Source organism: Rhinopithecus roxellana, chromosome 17, assembly GCF_007565055.1.
Source record: "Rhinopithecus roxellana isolate Shanxi Qingling chromosome 17, ASM756505v1, whole genome shotgun sequence".
Lineage (NCBI taxonomy): Eukaryota > Metazoa > Chordata > Mammalia > Primates > Cercopithecidae > Rhinopithecus > Rhinopithecus roxellana.
Window position 1 is genome coordinate 101,230,013 of NC_044565.1, and position 22,172 is coordinate 101,252,184.

General features: G+C 38.0%; 2 protein-coding genes across 3 annotated transcripts in view; one reads left to right on the plus strand and one right to left on the minus strand.

Annotated features, from left to right (window-relative positions):
* Nucleotides 1-863: 863 nt before the first annotated feature.
* Nucleotides 864-9,650, minus strand: CRIPT (CXXC repeat containing interactor of PDZ3 domain). The gene is made up of 5 exons (XM_010364302.2): nt 9,496-9,650; nt 7,956-8,021; nt 6,792-6,846; nt 2,734-2,837; nt 864-2,430 (listed from the first exon to the last, which is right to left on the minus strand). Exons 1-5 carry the CDS (start codon nt 9,509-9,511, stop codon nt 2,366-2,368), a joined length of 306 nt encoding a protein of 101 aa, XP_010362604.1. The 5' UTR covers nt 9,512-9,650; the 3' UTR covers nt 864-2,365.
* Nucleotides 9,651-9,713: 63 nt separating this feature from the next.
* PIGF (phosphatidylinositol glycan anchor biosynthesis class F) overlaps nt 9,714-22,172 on the plus strand; it is a 36,218-nt gene continuing 23,759 nt past the window's right edge. Inside the window, exons 1-4 of one of the 2 annotated variants that reach the window (XM_010364303.2) lie at nt 9,714-9,858; nt 11,647-11,895; nt 13,037-13,128; nt 14,444-14,560. In XM_010364303.2, coding sequence (XP_010362605.1) covers nt 11,668-11,895; nt 13,037-13,128; nt 14,444-14,560 — 437 coding nt within the window. In that variant the 5' untranslated portion in view covers nt 9,714-9,858; nt 11,647-11,667. The remainder of the gene's footprint in view (nt 9,859-11,646; nt 11,896-13,036; nt 13,129-14,443; nt 14,561-22,172) is intronic. The other variant, XM_010364304.2, reaches the window with a different exon arrangement.

The following is a 22,172-nucleotide window of genomic DNA, read 5'->3' on the forward strand; positions in this document are numbered from 1 at the left end:
TGGGAAAAGGGGAATGCTTCTACAGTGTAGAAGCCAGTGCAATGTAGAATGTGCCTACACTGATGGAAATGCAAATTAGTTCAGCCACTGTGAAAGCAGTTTGGAGATTTCTCAAAGAAGTTAAAACGGAACTACCATTCAAACCAGCAATCCCATGACTGGGTATACATCCAAATGAAAATGTTCTACCAAAAAGACACATACACTTACATTTTCATCACAGCACTATTCACAACAGCAAAGACACAGAATCAACCTAGATGCCCATCAATAGTGGACTAGATAAAGAAAATCTGGTACATATACACCATAGAATACCATGCAGCCATAAAAAAGAATGAAAATCATGTCTTTTGCAGCAACATGGATGCAGCTGGAAGTCATTATCATAAGTGAATAAACACAGGAATAGAAAACCAAAGACCGCATGTTCTCACTTATCAGTGGGAACTAAGCAATGGGTACACATGGACATAAAGATGAGAACAGACACTGGGGACTACCGGAGGGAAGAGGGGAGGGAAGGGGTGAAAAACCAATGTTGGATACTATGCTCACTACCTGGGTGACGGGATCATTTGTACGCCAAACCTCAGCATCACAAAATATACCCATATGACTAACCTGCACATGTACTCCCTACATCTAAAATAAAAACTGAAATTATTTAAAAAAAAAAAAAGAAATGTGAGTTAGGCAAGTCCAGATTCCAGTTGATCCCTGAGAAATGTACTTTTCTCCAAGTCAACAAATCCAATCTTTAATGGCTCTGAGACGCTCTCTGACCAGGTCCCGTTATGAGTTCCCTGTGTTATAATTTTAATTAAAAACCTCAAACTGATTAAGCATGAGAGGATACTTCCTGCTCTCAGAGAAATCATTTATTATATTTTGCATTATCCTTGTAATTTTCGTGGATATGAATACATAACAAGGTATCTCAGAAAAACACATTTTGAAAAGCCTCTTATAAAGTTAGAACTTTGAATGCTTTTCATCAAAATTTTATGACCAATAAAAATGCCATTCATACATCTTATCACACTATCTATTCTACACATTTTATAGTGATACGTATTTATACATACTGCAGTTGGAAATGGGGAATGCTTTTTTGGTCTCCCATAGTAGCCTGCAGATTTTAAAAGCAGAAGTCTTGAACCTCTGAAGGCAACATAAGAAAAGTACTCATTTGAAACCTGTAGTATAAAAAAAAAAAAAAAAAAGAGAGAGAGAGAGAGAAGCCGAGTGCTGTGACTCACACCTGTATCCCAGCACTTTGGAAGGCTGAGGCCAGAGGATTGCTTGAGATCAGGAGTTCCAGAACAGCTGGGGCAACATAGCGAGTCCTCGTCTCTACTAAAAATAAAAACTAGCTGAGCACAGTGGCACACACCTGTAGCCCCCAGCTACTTAGGAGGGTGAGGTGGAAGGATTGCTTGAGCCCAGCAGATGGAGGCTACAGAGAGCTTGCTGATACCTCTGCACCCCAGCCTTGTCAACAGAGTGAGATCCTGTATCAAAGAAACAAACAAACAAAGAAATTTTAAAAAGGGAGAGTCAAGATGTTTGCTTTATTTATTTCTTTTAGGGAGCAAGACAGGAGGTTAAAAAAAAAAAAAAGTTTGGTTTTTGCTTCAAAGAGCTTTTCTCAAAGAGTAGGGATTTATTTTCATTACATGCAACATGGACAAACACTGTTCTGGTTTTCATGACAATTTGAATTCAAAGTAATATGTTTTTCTAAAATTCAGTGTGTTTATTTGGACATATGGATATTCCTTGTGTTCCTGGTCACATATTAAAGGAACTGGCACTTTGGCGGCAAGAACAAATAAAAACTGGTCTTTGATTTGGGTCTAGGTTAATAACTAAAGAACCATTTAGCAATAACGGCTTGAAACATTTATACATCCTATGAAACTGCAATTAGTTAAGAGGCTACTGATTCTAATAACTCTGACATGAGTAAGGGAGTGAGGGGAGAACTGTTAACTCTGGATGCCAAATTCACAGCAAAATATCTATTACCTCCTTCTCACTTTTGCAGTATCTATAAATAAAGTGTGTGGTAGGGAGAATTACATGAATAATGTTAAATAAAAGTGCATACAGAACTGAGAAAGTTTTCATGGAATTTGCCACTTAGTTCAATAAAATGCTCATAAGGAAAAAACCATTTACAGCAAAAGACTAGTTACACTGCTGCTGTTTAGAGCATGAGAGCAAAATGAATAACAATCAAATTCTCTGGTTTAAACTTAATTGTCTTAAAACACGTTATTCTGTAAGTTGACATCTATGCCTTGAAAATTCAAGGCAGAAAGTAAAATCATTTAGAAAGTCAGAAATTCCATCAATACATCTAGACAGATGTTTGCTTGTAGTTTTTGGTATCCAAAACCTTTTTTCCACACATCGCACAGATGCCTGAAACAAAAGAAGATACGTGATCAATCAAATCATAATACCAACTGTTTGGTTTAAGTCAATCCTGAAGCTTAAAATATAATTTAACAGCATCAGAAAAGAAAAGAAAAAATATATATATATATATATATATATATATATATATACTTTTAATTATAAACAGGTTTTAGGGTCTATTTTGCCTTAGGATAAAGAGTGTTTGGTTAACAGAATTTATGACAGGCTACATTGTTTCTGTTAACCAAATCAGCAGCAAATGAAGTAGGTTTTATGAATAGAAAAATGGTATTCAAAGAAACTTACCTTTTTTGTAGGCACAGCCCTGGCAGTAATGAGAACCTGGTTGGTGCACAGAACTTTTACAAATTCTGCAAGTGGAGAACTTATTCTTTCCATATGGATCAAATCTAGAAATTTTTTTTAAAGAGAGAAAACTGTATATTACACTAGAAACACACTCTTAAATAACCCCACTTATGCAATACACAGGATTAATCCATGCTCTTCATCCCTCCATCAACCTCTGCAATTGATGGGTTTAGCCTATTCCAGATGGCTACTGTCTGATATGCCTGTACATCTCTGCTCTGCTCCATCCATGTGAGATATATACTTATAGTCAGTTGTACAGTATTTATTCTTGATGTGTTTATATCAATTGTATCTGTCATTCTATTTGTGTGACAAAAATATTATGGAAACTGCTGAAGTGTGGGTGCAAAAAGAGTGACTGATTCCATAAAACCTAAGTGACTACTTTAGGATGACTAGGAATAATCGGAATTGCTATTGAATTAGGTATGGGTAAGACAACTGTTGACAACTAGGGGAAAATCACTAGGAAAGGAACTCCACACCTCAAGCATCAATTTTTGCTCCACTTTAAAGATATTGAACATATTCTGATTGTGATTTTTGTGATGACAAATCATGTAGAGCACTTATCAGTTGATTTATGCTCAAAAGGCTTTGTTTCAATACCAAATGATTAATACATCTACAGTTATGTGCTTTAATTTAAAATAAGGTATGTGTATCTTTTAATGACTGCTTACATTAGCTGACATTTTTAATTAACTGACTCAATCCTTTTAGATAAAAGGGCTTCTACTATATAAAAATGCCATCTTACAGTGACTGGAGTGAAAAAAAACAAATACTTCCCCCTAAAATGGCAATAATACTCTGCTTTAAATGTGCTTCCCTAACTACAAAATGAGTTTTGTAATGATCCTCATATACTAGATACGAAACACTGTCCTAGACCTAGCATCTCCTCTTGGGTATAGCACAACGGCCCATTTACAAAGGTTAATTTTTCCAAACCACAGAGAATATCACTTTTTTTTTTTTTTTTTTTTTTTTGAGACTGAATCTCACTCTATCGCCCAGGCTGGAGGGCAATGGTGTGATCTTGGCTCACCGCAACCTCTGCCTCCCAGGTGCAAGCGATTCTCCTGTCTTGGCCTCCCAAGTAGCTGGGATTACAGGCATGCGCCACCGTGCCCAGCTAGTTTTGTATTTTTAGTAGAGACGGGGTTTCTCCATGTTGGTCAGGCTGGTCTCGAACTCCCGACCTCAGGTGATCCACCTGCGTTGGCCTCCCAAAGTGCTGGGATTACAGGGTGTGAGCCATCGCGCCTGGCTGAGAATATCACTTTATTCCCCACAAGCGAAGATAGGTACTCTTCTTCCTTTCAATAAGTTCAATTTGTTTGGACATGTATTTCTAGAGGCTATTTTTTCTTAAAACCGTATTTTACTATTCAAAAACACACATTTTAACCTTGGAAATCTTAAAACTGGCAGTTTTTTCTTAAAGTAACAATGCATCTTATAAATAACAGTACCACAGATTCAAAGCAATACTGTAGTACATTTTCCAAAGTGAGACAGTACCCAAGAATAACAGCTACTTTTTAATGACATCAGAGTAAGTGTGAGAGCATAAAGGAACTGGAAGTATATAAAACCATAAAATCTGTACAAATAATAGCTCAGTCAATAAAATCTGAATGGTCCTCAAAGACATCAATAAGTCAGTCAACAACATATAGTGTGACTCTGCATTAAAGATCTCATTATGTGCCAGGCACTGTATGTAGTTAAGGCTTTATTGTTGCTATTTCTAATCCTCAGGATGACATCATAAAACAGGTATTTATTCATTCAGCAAATATATACTGAGTGCTTATTATGTACCAATTACTGTTCTAAATACCAAAGATGAACATGACAGGCAAAGTCCTTGCCCTCATCAGATGATATTCTAGTGAGAAGAGGTAAACAGTAAGTAAGGAAACAGAGAATCTAATAAAACAAGCAAGCTTGTCAAATAGTAGCATTATAGAGAAAATTCTAACAGGATACTAAGGCAGTGATGAGGAAAACGAAAGAAGAGATTAGTTTAGATGCTGATTAGGGAACCTTCTCTGAGGAAGTGACCCATCAGCTGAGACCCAAACAACAAGAAGGAGCCAGACACATAAGCTCTAACAGAAGACTCCTAGGGGACAGCAGCAAGTAGAAATCTCTGGATGGGAGTGGGCTTGGCAGAACTAATGAGGATGGCATATGATCAGTGAGGAACAGTGCGGTACAATACGAAGCCAGAGAGGTGCGAGGGGTCCTATCAAGGAGGACCTTGTAAGAATATGGTAGGAGGCTTAGAATTTATGCTATGTGAAAAAGAAAACCAGTGGCGCGTTTTAAGCAAAGGAACTTTGTCAAGGATCACTCTTGTTACTATGAGACAACTAGGGGGAAAAAGAGAAGCAGGAAGATAGTTCAATAGTTATTACAGTTCCAAGTAAGAAATAACAGTGGTTTGAAACAGGGCAATAGCAGCAAGATGGACAGAAGCAGGTGGTTTCAGGTTACATTTTACATTTTGGAGGTAGATCCAAAGAACTTGTTGATGGATAGGGGAAGCAGGGGAAAGGGAGGACTCAGTGAGGAATTGTAGCTTTCAGGCTTGAACAACTGGATTAGACAGTGGTGCTACTATGATGAGAAGATGGAAGGAAAAAGAAGTGGCCTGTTAGACATTAAATGAGGTATGTCAGATAAGCTGCTAGATATATGTTTGGAGCTCAGAGAACTCAGGCCAGAGGTATAAATTTGGGAGCTATTATATATATAATAGAGTGTGTGTGTGTGTGTGTGTGTGTGTGTATAAACATATAGCTTGAATTTAAAGCCAGTAGATTAAAGTCACTTTAGGAGAGTTTATGAATTTATAATAATTTTTAAAGCCTAGGACTGAGTTCTGAAGTACTCAATTGAGAAGGAATAGCCAGTGAGTTGGGAGGAAAACCAGGAGAGTGTGGGGTCCCAGGAGCCAAGAGAATAACATGAGAGAATTATGAAGAGGCTAAATAAGAACAGAATCAGTTTTAAAGGTCGCTTGTGATCTCAACAAAAACAGTTTCAGGGCTTTTGTGGGGATAACATATGACTGGAGGGGCTAAAAGAGGTAGAGGAACTTAAGGACGCTGAGAAAGTGTCTAGATAAGACTTTGGAAAACCTCTGATGTGAAGAGGAGCAAAGAAATCGGATGGCAGATGAAAGGGTTCACAGAATTTTTTTCTGAGAGACTCACTCTGTCATCCAGGCTGGAGATCAGTAGTGCGATCCTGGCTCAGTGCAGCCTCGACCTCCCTGGGCTCAAGTGATGCTCCCATGTCAGCCTCCTGAGTAGCTGGGACTACAGGCGCGTGCTGCCACACCCACCTGATTTTTCCATTGTTTGTAAGGACAGGGTTTCACCATGTTGCCCAGGCTGGTCTCAAACTCCTGGGCTCAAGTAATCTTTCTGCCTTGGCTTCCCAAAGTGCTGAGATTACAAGTGTGAGTCACCATACCCAGCAGAAATTTTAAGACTGGATCTAATATAGTGTGGTATCAAAAACTTGTTTTTAAGATGGGAGACATTTTTATCCCAATTCTCAGGAAAAAGTAAAGTTTAGAAAGGTCAAGAAACTTGCTTAACTTGCTTAAGGTCATAAGGCTAGACAGTGGGTCTAGACTCAAATTCAGGTCTGACTCCAAAGCTTACCATCTTTCCACATTTCCCTGCTGTCTCTGATTCATAGGATAATTAAGAAGGAGATAAAATAAAAGTCATGTTTTCTGGTGAAACTGTAAGAGAATAACACTAATATCTTCATATATTGATACAGCAAGGAGGAACAAGGTAAAACCAGCAGGATTATAACAGATAGCTTGGTTCTGAGTGCCAGGAACCACCTCCCTTTATGTTTTATTGCAAATGGAATGATGCACATCAAATTCACTCCAGCACACTTAATACTAAAAGAAAGGAAATTTATATGATCCGTCTATGGATGCTCTTACCCACCTTGCTTTTTTTGAAGTCAAAGCTTTATTTTCATTCAGCTTTCTCCCACCACTTTCTGTATCAGAATAAAAGATATTTTAGTGGGTTATTTCTATACATTTAACATAAAACATTAAGAAGTTCATTCTTTGACTTTCTATCAAAATAGTAGCCTATATCTAATTTTTAAATCCTCATTTAGTAGGCTATTAAGACACTGCTTAAAAAGAAAACATTTATCAGGGAAACAGTAAAAATTTGTGGCCGGGCGTGGTGGCTCAAGCCTGTAATCCCAGCACTTTGGGAGGCCGAGATGGGCGGATCACAAGGTCAGGAGATCGAGACCATCCTGGCTAACCTGGTGAAACCCCGCCTCTATTAAAAGAAAAAAAACATAAAAAACTAGCCGGGCAAGGTGGCAGGCGCCTGTAGTCCCAGCTACTCGGGAGGCTGAGGCAGGAGAATGGCGTAAACCCGGGAGGCGGAGCTTGCAGTGAGCTGAGATCTGGCCACTGCACTCCAGCCTGGGCGACAGAGCGAGACTCCGTCTCAAAAAAAAAAAAAAAAAAAAAAAAAATTTGTATAAAATACGATCATTTTATTTCTCAGACTCAAGGGAGTACTTTAGGAATGGGTCTGTATTTACTCTATACAGTGTAAAATCTAGAAGCCACTACTTCAGTGTCATAGACCTTGAATATAATGAAAATGTTTATTTGTCTACGCTTTGAAAACATACTTTACTATATGTATTTAATAATAATGAAGGTAAATACTTCATTATAAGGATTTAATGATAATGAAGGTAAAATGGATTAAAGCATTTATTTATTCAAGAATATAAAAATCAGAAGATTTAAAAACATTTCTCCTCAGAAGAGTGGGGAAATTAAATACAGACTCTAAATAAGCTGAATCAAATCAAATACTGTGATAATCAAATACTGTGATATTGTCACCAGTTGACAATCATTTAATAATTTTTCTATCTCCTGATATTAGGAACCTGTACAAGTAACTGAGAACTAAATAGAAGATATTAAATCACTTGGGGACCCAATATTCTTTAATATTTAATAGATAAAATACTTTGAACATACAACATTTCATTGTACAAACAATGTAAAAGCTAAAATATTATTCACAGTATTTGGTTAAATTCCTATTTTCTAAAAGAAGAAATACCTGTGGTATTCCTAGCACCATCTTTCCAGGTATCTGGAGTGATAACAGTACCAAGTTTCTTTTCACCTGTTAGAACAAGATAGTAAAAGGAAAATTAAAATTTACTATTTCATAAGTGCATTACATTGTGCCTAAGGCTCACAATGGTATCGACTATCAATGCTATTACCGTAGGAGCCTGTTAATGCTGGGAAAGCAGCCAGTCAACTTAGACTCATATTAACTGTGGGCAATGAATGACTGACCGTCAGTAAAATTCGTAGGATAATAAGATGGCTTATAATAAGCTTTCACTGCTTGTTTATACTTTAAACACATCCGATAAGTCTATTTGTTCCATAATTATTTACTAAGCATCTATGATGTATAAACTATACAAAGTGCTGAGAAAAATAAAGCGATGAATCAGACAAAATTTTAATGAGATTATAGTATACTAATTTATTTAACAGCAATCTGTAACCTGGGTTCCCCAGGTGGATCTTAAGAGATATGTGAACAAAGTGGAGTTGTACACAAACCTTTTATATTTTCAGTTTTTTTTTTTCCTGGCAAGAGTCTACAGTTTTTATCAGATTCTCAGGAGCATCAGAGACCATCCCCCCAAAAAGAACCATCCAACCAAAATGTAAGCTAAAAAATAAAAGATACAATAATTGAGAACTAAAGTACGAGGAGAAATTCCATGCAGGAAAAAATAACCCTGGCTAAGGAAATCCAAGAAAAGAAAGTTTGGAGAGAAGGCAAGAGAGAGGATTGGAATATGCGGCAACAGGACCGTGAACAAAAAAGAGTAAAGAGGATGAAGGCAAACTAGATAAAGGACACATTCTGAGGAAAGGCATAGAAAGCTTAGAGTACACATGGGTACAAAGAGTATTTTGTTTGGTCAAAGTGTGAAGAGGATGAGGGTCAGTGAAAATGAAGCTGGAAAAATAAGTTGGCGCCTTAGTGTGGAGGGTACTGAACGCCAGGCTCCAAATATAGAATCCCCAAATTATTCTCGGCACACTGAGAGTTTATTAAAGGATTTAAATTAGGGAAATAATAATTTGCACTTACATTGATGTTCAATTCAAACATCTCTGGGTTTACTCTAAGCCATATCCTGGCATAATGACTAACGAGAAAGAATAAGGCAAAGTCCTAAGTCTTTGGTTCCAGTGTCTAACATTTGGCAGGAGTACAATATTTGTTACACGAATAAAAAGGAAAGGCCAGGAATTGCCAAGAGGGAAAGGTGTCGCTGGGGTTTAACTGAACATTTTTATATGGGAGGGGAGCCGATGAGATCTGGGGCTGGGGGAAGGCAATGGAAATAGAGAGGGAGGTGCAGAACTGAGACCACTCTGAATACAAAATATATAGGACTGTATGGTCGTTGGGGATGTGCAAAAATGGTCAAAGGGTAGGGTAGAAAGACAGCGGCTAGAATCAGAGACCTGTGGGCGAAAAAATAAAAGAGAAGGCAAAGCTCCCGGGAGAGCTCAGTTAGATTATCCCAGCCTCCTCCTCCCGCAGAAGCGGCCCCTTAACTCACATTTTTCGCACACCATCCTTCTCCACGACACCTCCCCTAGCCGCGACAGCAGCAGCAGCAGCAGTCTGAAAACATCAACACGGTAACTGGGAAATATTCCCTTTCCGGGCTACGTCAATCCACTTCCGGCTTCTAAGCCCACCGCTCCCGCCTACCCCAAACCTGGAAAGCTGCGGGAGGAATGAACGCGAGCGGCTAGGTGGGGCTGCCCCATTTGCCCGCCCCTCCCTTTCTGCGACTGGCTGTTCGGCCGTGGGTCTCCGCCCCACAACCCTGCGTCTGCGCGTGGGCTTGGGCCGCCCGTCGTACCTGATGGTGGGAGGCAGTAGTTCCCCGCTTACCTTCCGCGGGCGGGAGAGTTAGGTAAGCCCCGCTGGACTTCCCAGGCGCTCTCGCCTCCCGGGGTGCAAGCCACCCCCGCGAATTGCCGAAGCAGCCCTGAGCCTCGGCGCCCCGGCCCGCCCGCTCTCGCCGTCAGCTCGAGCGCCACTCTTCCGGCGTGCCCTGATGGACAGACCCCCTTTCGGATCCGAGTTTTTGCCTCTGTCCCCCAGTTTTTCTTTGTCTCCAACTCCCCAGCTCTTTGATCCTGCTTCTCAGCTGGTTCCTCGCTGCCCGCGCTCGCGCCGGCCTAGGGTCGGGCGGAATCCCCAGCGACCAGGGGTGGGGTGGAGCTGCCGGTGGAGGTGCGGCGATGCCCGTGAAGGCTCCTCTGGGGGCCGCTCTGAAGAGCCTTCTCTCCGCTGCGGTGCCTGGCGAGGTGGGCCGCGTTATTCCCGTGGCACCCCTGCAGGCGCCCTGGGGGCACGCCAGGGCCTAACACGGTGCTGGTTTCCCAGGGGAGTTGGTTTCCCACTTTGCCTACTCTGGTTCCTTCATTCATTCAGCAAACGGTTGAGTTTGGTACCTGCTCACTGTATTACATCCACATCTGATGGCAGCTGCGATTCCGAGGATGGCTCAGAAAAATGGCTGAAGGGCTATCTGTTGAGAGAATGGATTCCTGATCACCTTGCCCTCCCTCAATCAGCTGAAGAGAATCTATGGGAAAGTTTACCTTTGTCCCTTCTTGCCATCCGTTTGCTTCTTCATGCCTAGTGTATTTCCTTATACCAGAGAGATGGCTGTAGCGCGTGGGACCTTGGACCACCTCACCTGTTTGCCTTGTTTCCTTATCAGTAAAATATCTGCCTTTGAAAAGCACTGGGTGAATTAAATGAGAACTATTAGGATAAGGCCCAGGTTCGCCCTTCTGCTTTTCACACTAGTGGGCGCCCCTCCGCGCGCGCGCGCGCGTGTGTGTGTGTATAGTATTTTTTTTTTCTGAGATATTTCTATTTTCTGGAATATTCTCCATAGTGTAACATATTGACTGTTACTTTAAATTAATAAAGTCCTTGTTTAACAGTACAATTAACTCAGGTAATTTAAATACGTGTATTTTAGAGACGAGTAATTTGTTTTCCCTCCTTCCATTCGTGCTCTACTTTTGGTTGGAATTTAACACCTGTAACAGACGTTGTCATCTTGGTATTTCTGAAGCATCGGGATCCCTTAGTTTAGTGTGGTGCTCTTTGAACTCTTGATTCCACTGGCCACCATTTGAGTATTCGAGTGTGCACTTAGTGTCATTTGGCATTTGCTAGAAGATGTGAACTACTGTAATGTTAGACAAGAGTAAAAAAAATACCAGCAATTTAGCCTAATTATATTTTTGGGGTTGTTGGAATTATAACCTATGCATTCTGGAAACATCATAAATAAACTTTGGTTGTAATTCCAACAGGCAGTAGATAATTTAATCCACACAGTTGATTTCATCTCTGTGATATTGGCCAAAAAAGTTTAAATGAATTGTTTTATTGGTCCTAGGACATGACCCTTTTGCAGAAACCAGTCACAATATTTAAGAAATTAGTAAATTTGTTTTTTTTAGGCTCTGAGAGATGTTTGTACCGTATTAAGAAAATCAAAGGTAGAATAAAAAGTTAAGTCTATATGTGCATCTACACGTCTGCATCTTCTGTGTTTTGAAACAAATACATTGCTCATAGCAAATTGACTTTATGACTTATTTTTAGGGGTTGAAACACTTAAGACAATGGAAAAAGTCATTATTGCGTATGCTCTTCCTTTCTTGTTTTTCGTTAGCTAGCCACCCGAGAAAACACCATGAAAGACACCGATATCAAGAGACTACTGTATACCCATCTTTTATGCATATTTTCAATTATCCTAAGTGTCTTCATTCCGTCACTCTTCTTGGAGAACTTCTCAATATTGGAAACACACTTGACATGGTTGTGTGTCTGTTCTGGTTTTGTAACTGCTGTCAATCTGGTACTATATTTAGCAGTGAAACCAAATACATCCTCTAAAAGAAGTTCATTATCACACAAGGTAAGGCTTATGTCTCAATAACTGGTTTTTGGATGGAGCTAGTGCTTCTTTTAATGGAAGAATAAAGTATTCATCAAGTCTTCATTAGGTTATTTACAGTGAGTAAAGGGAACCTGATTTTTTCCCACCAAGTTACTTGCTGGAAGGCTGCCCATAATGTTTGATTGATCCCTGCCTTGCATTAATTGTGGAATTATGACTTCTTCAGAGCTTATGATAATATTGTGAGCCTATATAGTCATTGTTTTATGTCACCATTGAAAATAAATACATGTGACAGTCTATCTTTAAACCTTATTCAATAAGACATTGTAGTTTATTTTTATTTATTTTTGCATTTTTGAAAGCCACTTAATGGGTTTTTCAGAAATTGCAATATAAGCCTGTGGTAATGCTTATTTCCAACATGGCCTTCCTTGACTAAATAATTTTCAGATATTAGAATCAATTGTCCAGAATATTCACTGCAGTAGATATTCACTTGGCTATTACTAATAATGTCCATACTTAACATTATTTTCTACTGTGTTATAAGCTCTGTTAGGTCATTTACTGCCTATGATTGGAAAAGCTGAATGTATGTTATGTTTATATATTCTTAAGCTCCAAATCAAGAAGGTCTCATGTTTCTTTGTAGATGTTCAGGTCTTTTTTCATATGGGTCGTGTAATATGAGTGTGATTTCAAGAATTCTTTAGTATTTTGCTTTTTTAGTGCAATTTTCCCAGGAATTTTGTTTTAAAATGAAAAAAATTGTTATTTTCTGCAGATATTTCCTCTGTCATCACATAATACTGTATTTTTTGTATACTAGCTCTGATATCAATCAATATTTAATAAATACTGATTAATGACATAGCTCTGTATGTTATCATGGAAACAGAACCTCTTTTAGACTCATGTAGGTCGGATGGGTGGAATATGGGCGGGGGGTGATATTTGCCTTTTAGGCTTTTTTAGTCTGTATCGAGGGCTGTGTACGTGACTGGGTACAGGACATGTGATCTGATTTGAGTATACCCAAGAACATTTGAACTGTTTTACACATTATGGGAACAAGTTGTGTTTGTAGATAAAATGGAAGAATTTATTTTCCTTTAGGCATTATCTTGAGTCTTCAGGTTATTCATTTCTCTTTTAGGTAACCAGATTTTTGAAATGCTGTATCTACTTTCTTATGTCTTGTTTCTCCTTTCACGTAATTTTTGTTCTATATGGAGCACCACTAATAGAGTAAGTTTGAAACTTTTACCTTAAATTTATATTTTAAAACATTCATTTACCAAACTGTGCTCATTCTTAGCAACTAGAAAAACCATGATGTGCATCATTAATAGATCAAGTAAGGGCACCAACACCATTAGCAGTGTTATTCTTTTTTAAAAAACAGCAGAATAACTTAATTTATTAAATACTCTTGTTACCTAGCCTTCTATTATCCAATTACATGTTGGGAGAAGGGAGAGTAGAGAAACTATACTATACCAATAGATATTTGGTCCTTAGAACCTCTGAGAGAACTTACTATGATTATATGTGTAAGTTAGTTACAGTTAGCATATCAGTTCTTATAAATGTGATTCTAAAGTACTTGAATGGAGTTTTTCTTAACAAAAGTTAATAGATTCCTGTATTCAAATGCTTAATATTTTTGTATATTAAGTGTATACAAAATATACTGGTGGTAGTGTTTATAGTTTAAAGATAAAATATAACACTTTTTCTGAACTGACAAATTTCAAATTCTTAGAAACCAAATTCATGAATGTTTCTTACAAAATGTTTATCATAATTTGAGAAGCTTCAGTTTACCAGTGATTAATGATCATGGTGAAATGAGTGATGAGATGCATATACATATACACACATATATATGTGTTGCTAAGTATACCGTTTTTTATATATACATACATATTTATAAATAGTTTTACATACACACACTAAACCGACAGGTTATTCTTTCCTAGATGGGAGAGAACAAGACTTTTGTAATGGGAAATGGTGATTCCTGTCTAATCCGTTTTAAAGTAGAATGAATGTGTCTGGCACAGTGGTTCTCAAAATGTGGTTTTCAAAGCAGCAGCATCAGCATTTTATCAAAATACAGATACTCAAGCTTCAGTCAGGAACTCTAGGGGTAGAGCCCCCGCCAATTTTTAGTTTATCCAGCTCTCCAGGTGGTTCCAATAGATGTTAACATTGAACCACTAGTTGTAGAGAAAGTTCCAGAGACTATTGAGGAGAAAGCTAACTATCTAGAAATGGATTCTGGTTCTTTGTTTGTTTTTGCAGTGAAAGTCTCAGCATGAATCCTAGGGTCTTTAACACTTCTGAAATCTATCATTAAAGTGAAATATTTGCTAGATTGTTTTTTTTAAAGCTGTGTTGCTAGTAAAATTATTTATAGTCATCATTTTGGAGGCACTTATGTTACCTTTCAAAGTAAAGCAGAGGAAGACATTTTATATTTTATTTATATAATAATGATTATATATGTGTATGTATACCTTGAACACTTTTTAAAAAATTAATCTTTTTTTTTTTCCAGGTTGGCATTGGAAACATTTTTATTTGCAGTTATTTTGTCTACTTTTACTACTGTGCCTTGCTTGTGTTTGTTAGGACCAAACCTCAAAGCATGGCTAAGGGTTTTCAGTAGAAATGGGTAAGTTTTAATTTTATATTATAATGATATTGAAATTTTAAAAAAAGTAATGAAGTATTTTTCTATTCATGGCAGTTTGCTGATTATTCTGAGTGCTTCTCATTGCTGATGGTGCTCAGAGATGCCTTAAGGAGCCTCTGCAATTGGGGACTGGGGACAGGCCAGGCAGAGCTACAAGCCCCTCCCTCCACATTAGCAAGATCAGCTCTGCTTTTTTCTGTATGGTAGAATTCCACCTAGCCTTTTGTTTGTTTAAAAAGAAGAAGAATAAGAAGAAATATTAATAGAAAGCTTTCAAACCGTGGTTCTGGGATCATTTGGCACTGTGATAAAACTGCTGTAAATAAAATTGCTTACATACATTTTATAAGGTAGAAATGGGGTCCACAATCTAAAAATGTGTTGTGTAACAATGATGATTTCTTGTTTAGCCTTTTTTGTGATAAGATACCAGAGCGCAAGTTTTATGGGATTTCATTTCCTTGGCGGCCGTATATATCTTCAGCATGACTGAGTTAAAATTTTAGCTTCTTGAAAGTCATTGAACTGATATGCACCAGAAATAGTGGCGATCTAGCTAATAAAGCCAGAAGGTTATTTGATTCTGTCCTATTTATCACCCAGCAGCAAAAACTTCTTGAGCACTGACTCTGTGCTCTGTGTTATGCTAGGCTGTGTGGATTCTGAAGTATTAGGAGGATTCTTTTTTTTTTTTTTTTTTTTGAGACGGAACCTCGCTCTGTCCCCAGGCCGGATGGACTGCAGTGGCGTGATTTTGGTTCACTGCAACCTCCACCTCCCAGGTTCAAGTGATTCTCCTGCCTCAGCCTCCCAAGTAGCTGGGACTACAGGCGCACGCTACCACGCCCAGCTAATTTTTGTGTTTTTAGTAGAGACGGGTTTTCACCACTTTGGCCAGAATGGTCTTGATCTTGACCTCATGATCCGCCGCCTTGCCTCCCAAAGTGCTGGGATTACAGGTGTGAGCACCCGGCCTTATTAGGAGGATTCTTTTGCTAAGGAGCTTATCTGTTCAAGGGGCAAAAATGAAATGAGCAATTCACATAAGATTACAAATGTGGAAATCCAGCAATAAGTGTTGCAGGAACTCAGAGGGACAGAGCATCAGTAAAGAATGGAGGGGAAGATGGGAATGATCTATGATGGACTTAAGTCAAGAGTATATGATTTGGTGAGACCAAGAAGAAAGAGAAAGCCATCTTGTGCAAGGAGAATGGATAAAAGCATTGAAACTGAAATTAACAGGGTATTTTTGTGTGATTTGAAAGGTTACAGCCCAATGACAGCAAAAGATGCATGCTGAATAGCTTGGCTTCATAAATTACTGACTTACTCCCTTTGAAATCAGTACTATTTGGGACAGGTGTGGTGGCTCACGTCTATAATCTCAGCAGCTTGGGAGGCCAAGACGGATGGATCACCTGAGGTCAGGAGTTCAAGGCCAGCCTGGCCAACATGGTGAAACCCCATCTTTACTAAAAATACAAAAATCAGCTGGGCGTGGTGGTGGGCGCCTGTAGTCCCAGCTGCTTGGGAAGCTGAGGCAGGAGAATTGCTTGAACCCAGGAGGCGGAGGGGTTGCAGTGAGCAGAGATCATACCATTGCACCCAGCCTGGGCAACATAGTGAGACTCTGCCTCAAAAAAAAAAAAGGAATTAGTACTGTTTGTTTTCCCTTGGAACCGTCTTCTAATATTCATAAAGTCTCTAGAAAACAGAAGTGTAACAACTGAAAGCATTTTCTACATTATTACCATAATATCCCGAATGGTATTAATTGCTTTTAACCTTTTAGTTTGAAATTTTTAAATAGTGAAATTGGATTGAAATCTTATTCCGTTGGATTAGTGATTTCTCCAGTTTTCAAATCTATGTCTAATAATGAGTGTATCTGGGGGAGATACTGTCATGTGATTTTACAGTTAGTTCTGCTGTAATGTGGCCTGTGTGTTCCTAAAAATCACTACACTGTACAAAATGGGCAATAAAAACCACAGAGCTTATGGGAAAGATGGAGTTAGGGCATAACACTAAAACAATTCATCAGCGACATGTAAAGAGAAGATGGGACCTTAATAAAAATGGTAGCACAGTTTTACACATGTAAAATGGTTACGAAATACAGGCATACCTGATTTTATTGTTCTTCACTTTATTGTACTTCTCAGGTATTGCTCGAATACTGTTTTTTATAAATTGAAGGTTTGTGGCAACCCTACATCAAGCAAATGTATCAGCGCCATTTTTCCAACAGCAAGTGTTCTCTTCATTGGAAACTCTCACAATATTTCAGGCTTTTTCATTGTTATTATATCTTTTATGGTGATCTGTGATCTTTGCTGTTACTTTTTGTAATTGTTTTGCGGGACCATGGCTCATGCCCATATAAGATGGCGATCTTAATAATTGTTGTATGTATTCTGACTGCTTCACCTACCGACGTTCTCTCTCTCTCTCTCTGTCTCTCTCACCCTCCCTCTCTCTCCCCTCCCTGTTCCCTGAGATACAAAAATAACAAATTTAGGCCAGTTAATAACCCTACTGTTGCCTCTCAAGTGTTCAAGTGAAAGGAAAAAGTTTACATGTCTCTCACTTTAAATCAAAAGCTAGAAGTGATTAAGCTTAATGAAAAAGTTAGGTTGTCAAGAACTGAGATAGACTAAAAGTGAAGCCCCTTGTGCCAAATAGCCAAGTTGTGAATGCAAAGGAAAAGTTCTTAAAGGAAATTTAAAGTCCACTCTAGTGAACATGTGAGTGACAAGGAAGTGGAACAGCCTTATTGCTGATGGGGAGAAAGTTTTATGGTCTGGACAGAAGGTCAAACCAGGTACAACGTTCTAAGACAAATCCTAATCCAGAATAAGGCTCTAACTCTCTTCAATTCTGTGAAGGCTGAGAGAGGTGAGAAAGTTACAAAAGAAAAGTTTGAAACTAGCAGTGGTTGATTCATGAGGCTTAAGGAAAGAAGCCATCGCCGTCACATAAAAGTGCAAGGTAAAGCAACAAGTGCTGATGTAGAAGCTGGAGCAAGTTATCCAGAAGATCCAGACAAGCTCATTGGTGAAGGTGGCTAAATAACAGATTTTTAATGTAGACTAAACAGCCTTCTATTGAAAGAAGATGACATCTAGGACTTTTAAAGTTAGAGAGGAGAAATTAGTGGCACCTTCAATGCTTGACAGGCTGACTGTCTTGTTAGGGGCCGGTGCAGCTAGAGACTTTAAGTTGAAGTCAGTGCTAATTTACCATTTTGCAAATCCTAGGGCCCTTAAGAATTATGCTAAATCTACTTTGCCTGTATACTGTCAATGGAACAACAAAGTCTGGATGACACCACATCTGTTTATAACATGGTTTACTGAATATTTTACGCTCACTTTTGAGACCTACTGCTCAGGGGAAAAAAAAAAAAATATATATATATATATGTATATACACTTTCAAAATATTGCTGCTCATTGACAATGTACCTAGTCACCCAAGAGCTCTGTTGGAGATGTACAAGAATAGTAATGTTTTTTTCATGCCTACAACACAAGATCCATTCTGTAACCCATGGATCAAGGAGTAATTTTGATTTTCAAGTCTTATTACTTAAGAAACACATTTTGTAAGGCTATAGCTGCCATAGATAATGATTCCTCTGATGGATTTGGGAAAAGTACATTGAAAACCTTCTGGAAAGGATTCACCATTCTAGATGGATGCCATTGAGGACGTTTGTGATTCATGGGAGGAGATAAAAATATCAACATTGACAAGAAGCTGATTCTATTCCTCATGAATGATGTTGAGAGGTTCAGGACTTTAGTGCAGGAAACCACCACAGATGTAGTGGAAATAGCCAGAGAACTAGAATTAGAACAGTATCCTGAAGATGTGACTGAATTGCTGCAATATTATAAAACTTGAACAGATGAGGAATTACTTCTGGATGAGAAAGAAAATGGTCTCCTGAGATGGAATCTACTAGTGAAGATGCCATGATTATTGTTGAAATGACAAAAAAGGATTTATGACGTTGCATAAACTTAGTTAATAAAACAATGGCAGGATTTGAGAGGGTTGGCTCCAATTTTGAAAGAAGGTCTACTCTGGGTAAAATGCTATCAAACAGCATGGCGTGCTCCAGATAAATCTTCTGGAAGGAAGAGTCAATTGATGCGACCAACTTCATGGTTAAAATTTCATTTTAAGAAATTGCGGACTGGGTGCGATGGCTCATGCCTATAATCCCAGCACTTTGGGAGGCTGAGGCAGGCAGATCACTTGAGGTCAGGAGTTTGAGACCAGCCTGGCCAACATGGTGAAACTCTGTCTCTACTAAAAATACAAGAAAAATTAGCTGGGCGTGCTGGTAGGCGCCTGTAATCCTAGCTACTTGGGAGGCTGAGGCACAATAATTCCTTGAACCCAGGAGGCAGAGGTTGCAGTGAGCTGAGATTGCGCCACTGCACTCCTGCCTGGGCAGTAGAGCAAGACTCGATCTTAAAAAAAAAAAAAAAGAAAAGAAATCTCCACAGCCTCCCCAACCATCACCCTCATCAGTCAGCAGCTATCAACATGAAGACCACACCTTCCACCAGCAAAAAGATTACAACTTGAGAAGGCTCAGATAATTATTAACATTTTTTAGTAATAAAGTATTTTTAAATTACGTGCATTTAAAAAACATAATGCTATTGCCTACTTAATAGACTATGATATAGTAGAAATATAACTTTTATATACACTGGGAAACCAGAAAATTCATATGACTCACTTTATTATATAATTTGCTTTATTCTGGTGGTCTGGAACCAAATCTGCAGTATCTACAAGGTGTGCCTGCACCCAAATATTACAATAAACATGGCACTTTTCCTTGGAAAAGGTTTCCTTGGCAAAGGTTTGCTTCTGGAAATAGACGCGAGAAGGGTTGCCTATTGTGAGTTATTGCGAAGTGGTGAGATGGTTGTTGGAAATCTGAGGGAAAATTAACACCAGATGTGGGTGTGTGTGGCTCATGACACGTAGTGAACTGAGGTAGCTGGGAGGTGGGTATTTTTTAAAACAGTATTGAGATGCAATTCACATACCGTACACATCACCTATTTAAAATATACAATTCAGTGGTTTTTTGCAACCACTAATCTACTTAACTATCTCTATAGATTTGCCTATCCTGGAAATTTGTTATAAATTGGGTCTTATAATATGTGATCTTTTGTGACTGCCTTCTTTTACTTAGCATAATGTTTTCAAGGTTTATCTATATTGTAGCATGCTTCAGTACTTCGTTCCTTTTTGTGGCTGAATAATATTCCATTGTATGGATATATATCAAATTTTGTTTACCCATTTATCAGTTGATGGACATCTAGGTTCTTTCCACATTTTGACTGTTGTGAATAAGCTGCATCAAACATTTGTGTATAGGTTTTTTATGGACATATGTGTTTATTTCTCTTGGGTATGCCTAGGAGTGGGATTGCTGGGTCACATGGTAGTGTTAAGGGTTTGAGAAGCAAGCTCCAGTGTTCAAACTCTATAAAGCGCAGTTTGGTAGTATCTGTAAAAATTACAAGTACACTTCTTCGACCCAGCAATTCTACTTTTTGGACTTTATCCAGTAGATATACTTGCACACTTACAAAATGTTGAATATATAAGATTACTCATTTCAGCATTGAAAATTACCTAAATATCCTTTAGTAAGGGATAGGGTTAGGATAAATTTAACCCACCCTGTGAAGTACTATGCATTTGTAAAAACTAAACACATAAAAACAGAAAAAAAAAACCCAAAACAAAACTCTTTATTTACTGATACATTAGTGGAAAAAAGCAAGGTGAAAAAATGTGTACAGGATGCTACCATTTATGTCAAAAGTTGTCAGAGGGCATAGATACACATATATTTCTGGAAGGACACATGAGAAACTGATAAAACTGGTTGTCTCTTGCGAGGGGATCTGAGAAACTAGAGGACAAAGTAAGGAGACTTTCCACTGAATATCCTTTGCTATCTTTTGAAATTTGAACCACATTAATATACTACCTAGTCAAAATAAAAGTTATAATGAGTTAGATTTTGCCAGTACTTAACTTCTTGCTTATGGAAAGTAGGCTTATATCAGGAAGTTGCTAGATTTCTCTGATGTCACCTAAACTTCAGTAGACTGCAAAAGTTGTCCTTCTAAAATCTCCAACGTATTGGAGAACAGCCTAGTTGCCAGAGGACTACGGCTAAAAATTATCAATTCGTAATATAAAACATATAATATCACATAGCACATGACATGAAATAGTAATGCAAAAGTATTTTAATAACTTTTAAAGCATTTTTGTTATAGCATTTCTCAGAGCAATCTAGTGAGATACTCACTTTCACCATTTTCTAGATGAAGAACCTAGAAAGCTGACAGGTTAAGTGATTTGCCCAAGTTCTGTTGCCAGGAAGTAGTAGAGCTGGGGTTGGAATCTAGATCATTAGATAGTATAGAAGTTAGATGACTCCAGTAATTGAGTATCAGAAAACAGGTTCTTGCCCTGTTTTTTCTACTTAGCAGCCAAGTGATCTTAGACAAGCTACTTAACTTCACATATCCTTATATGTAATATGATTAGAATAAAACTAATATATACTTCGCAGGGCTGTGTCAGAACTGAGTGAAATGAATGAAATGAAATAGTAGGTGCTCAAGAAATGTTTGTTGAGTGGATTAAAAAATGTCAGGGAACATTTTATATATCATATTTTCAATCCTTACTGCAGCTTGTCTCAGTATTTCTTCCTCATTTAGGTGACAGACCAAGGAGTGCAGTGCATAGATAACTATAGAGGAGGGCTGGTTTCTCATTTAATATAATGTGAAGTTAATTTGAACTTTGACTAAGAGAAGAATCTAAGTCTTTATGTTTCCACCATACACTAGAGTTAGTTCACTTTATTCTTAATACTTTTATTATACTTCCAAATTTTACTGTGGAAAGGATGTCAAATTTTGAATAAGCTAGGAAATAATTGGATAGATTGACTTGTTGAACATTAGAGGTTGCCTTCTTAAATGTTCACTTTTAAGCAAAAATATTTAAAAATTTAAAGATCTGATGGTTTTGCAGTGATAATATGAAATATTCACAAAAAATTATTAGTTATACTGAAATTGCTGCAATACATAGTTAGCATTATTTATATTGAATCACAACTTTATGTTTTAATTTTTATTTTTTGTGTGTACATAGTAGATATATACATTTCTGGAGTACATGAGATATTTTGATACAGACACAATGCATAATAATCACATCAGGGTATTCACATCAAGCATTATCTTTTGTATGTATGGTTGTACAAGCAATCCAATTATACTCTTATTTTTAAATGTATGGTTAAATTATTATTGACTATAGTCACCCTGTTTTGCTATCAAATACTAGATCTTATTCATTCTAACTTTTTTTGTGCCCATTAATCACATTCTCTGCACCTCCATCCCCACTATGACCCTTCCCAGCCTGTGGTAACAACCATTCTTCTACTCTGTATCTCCATGAGTTCAATTGTTTTAATTTTTAGCTGCCACAAATAAGTGAGAACATGCAAAGT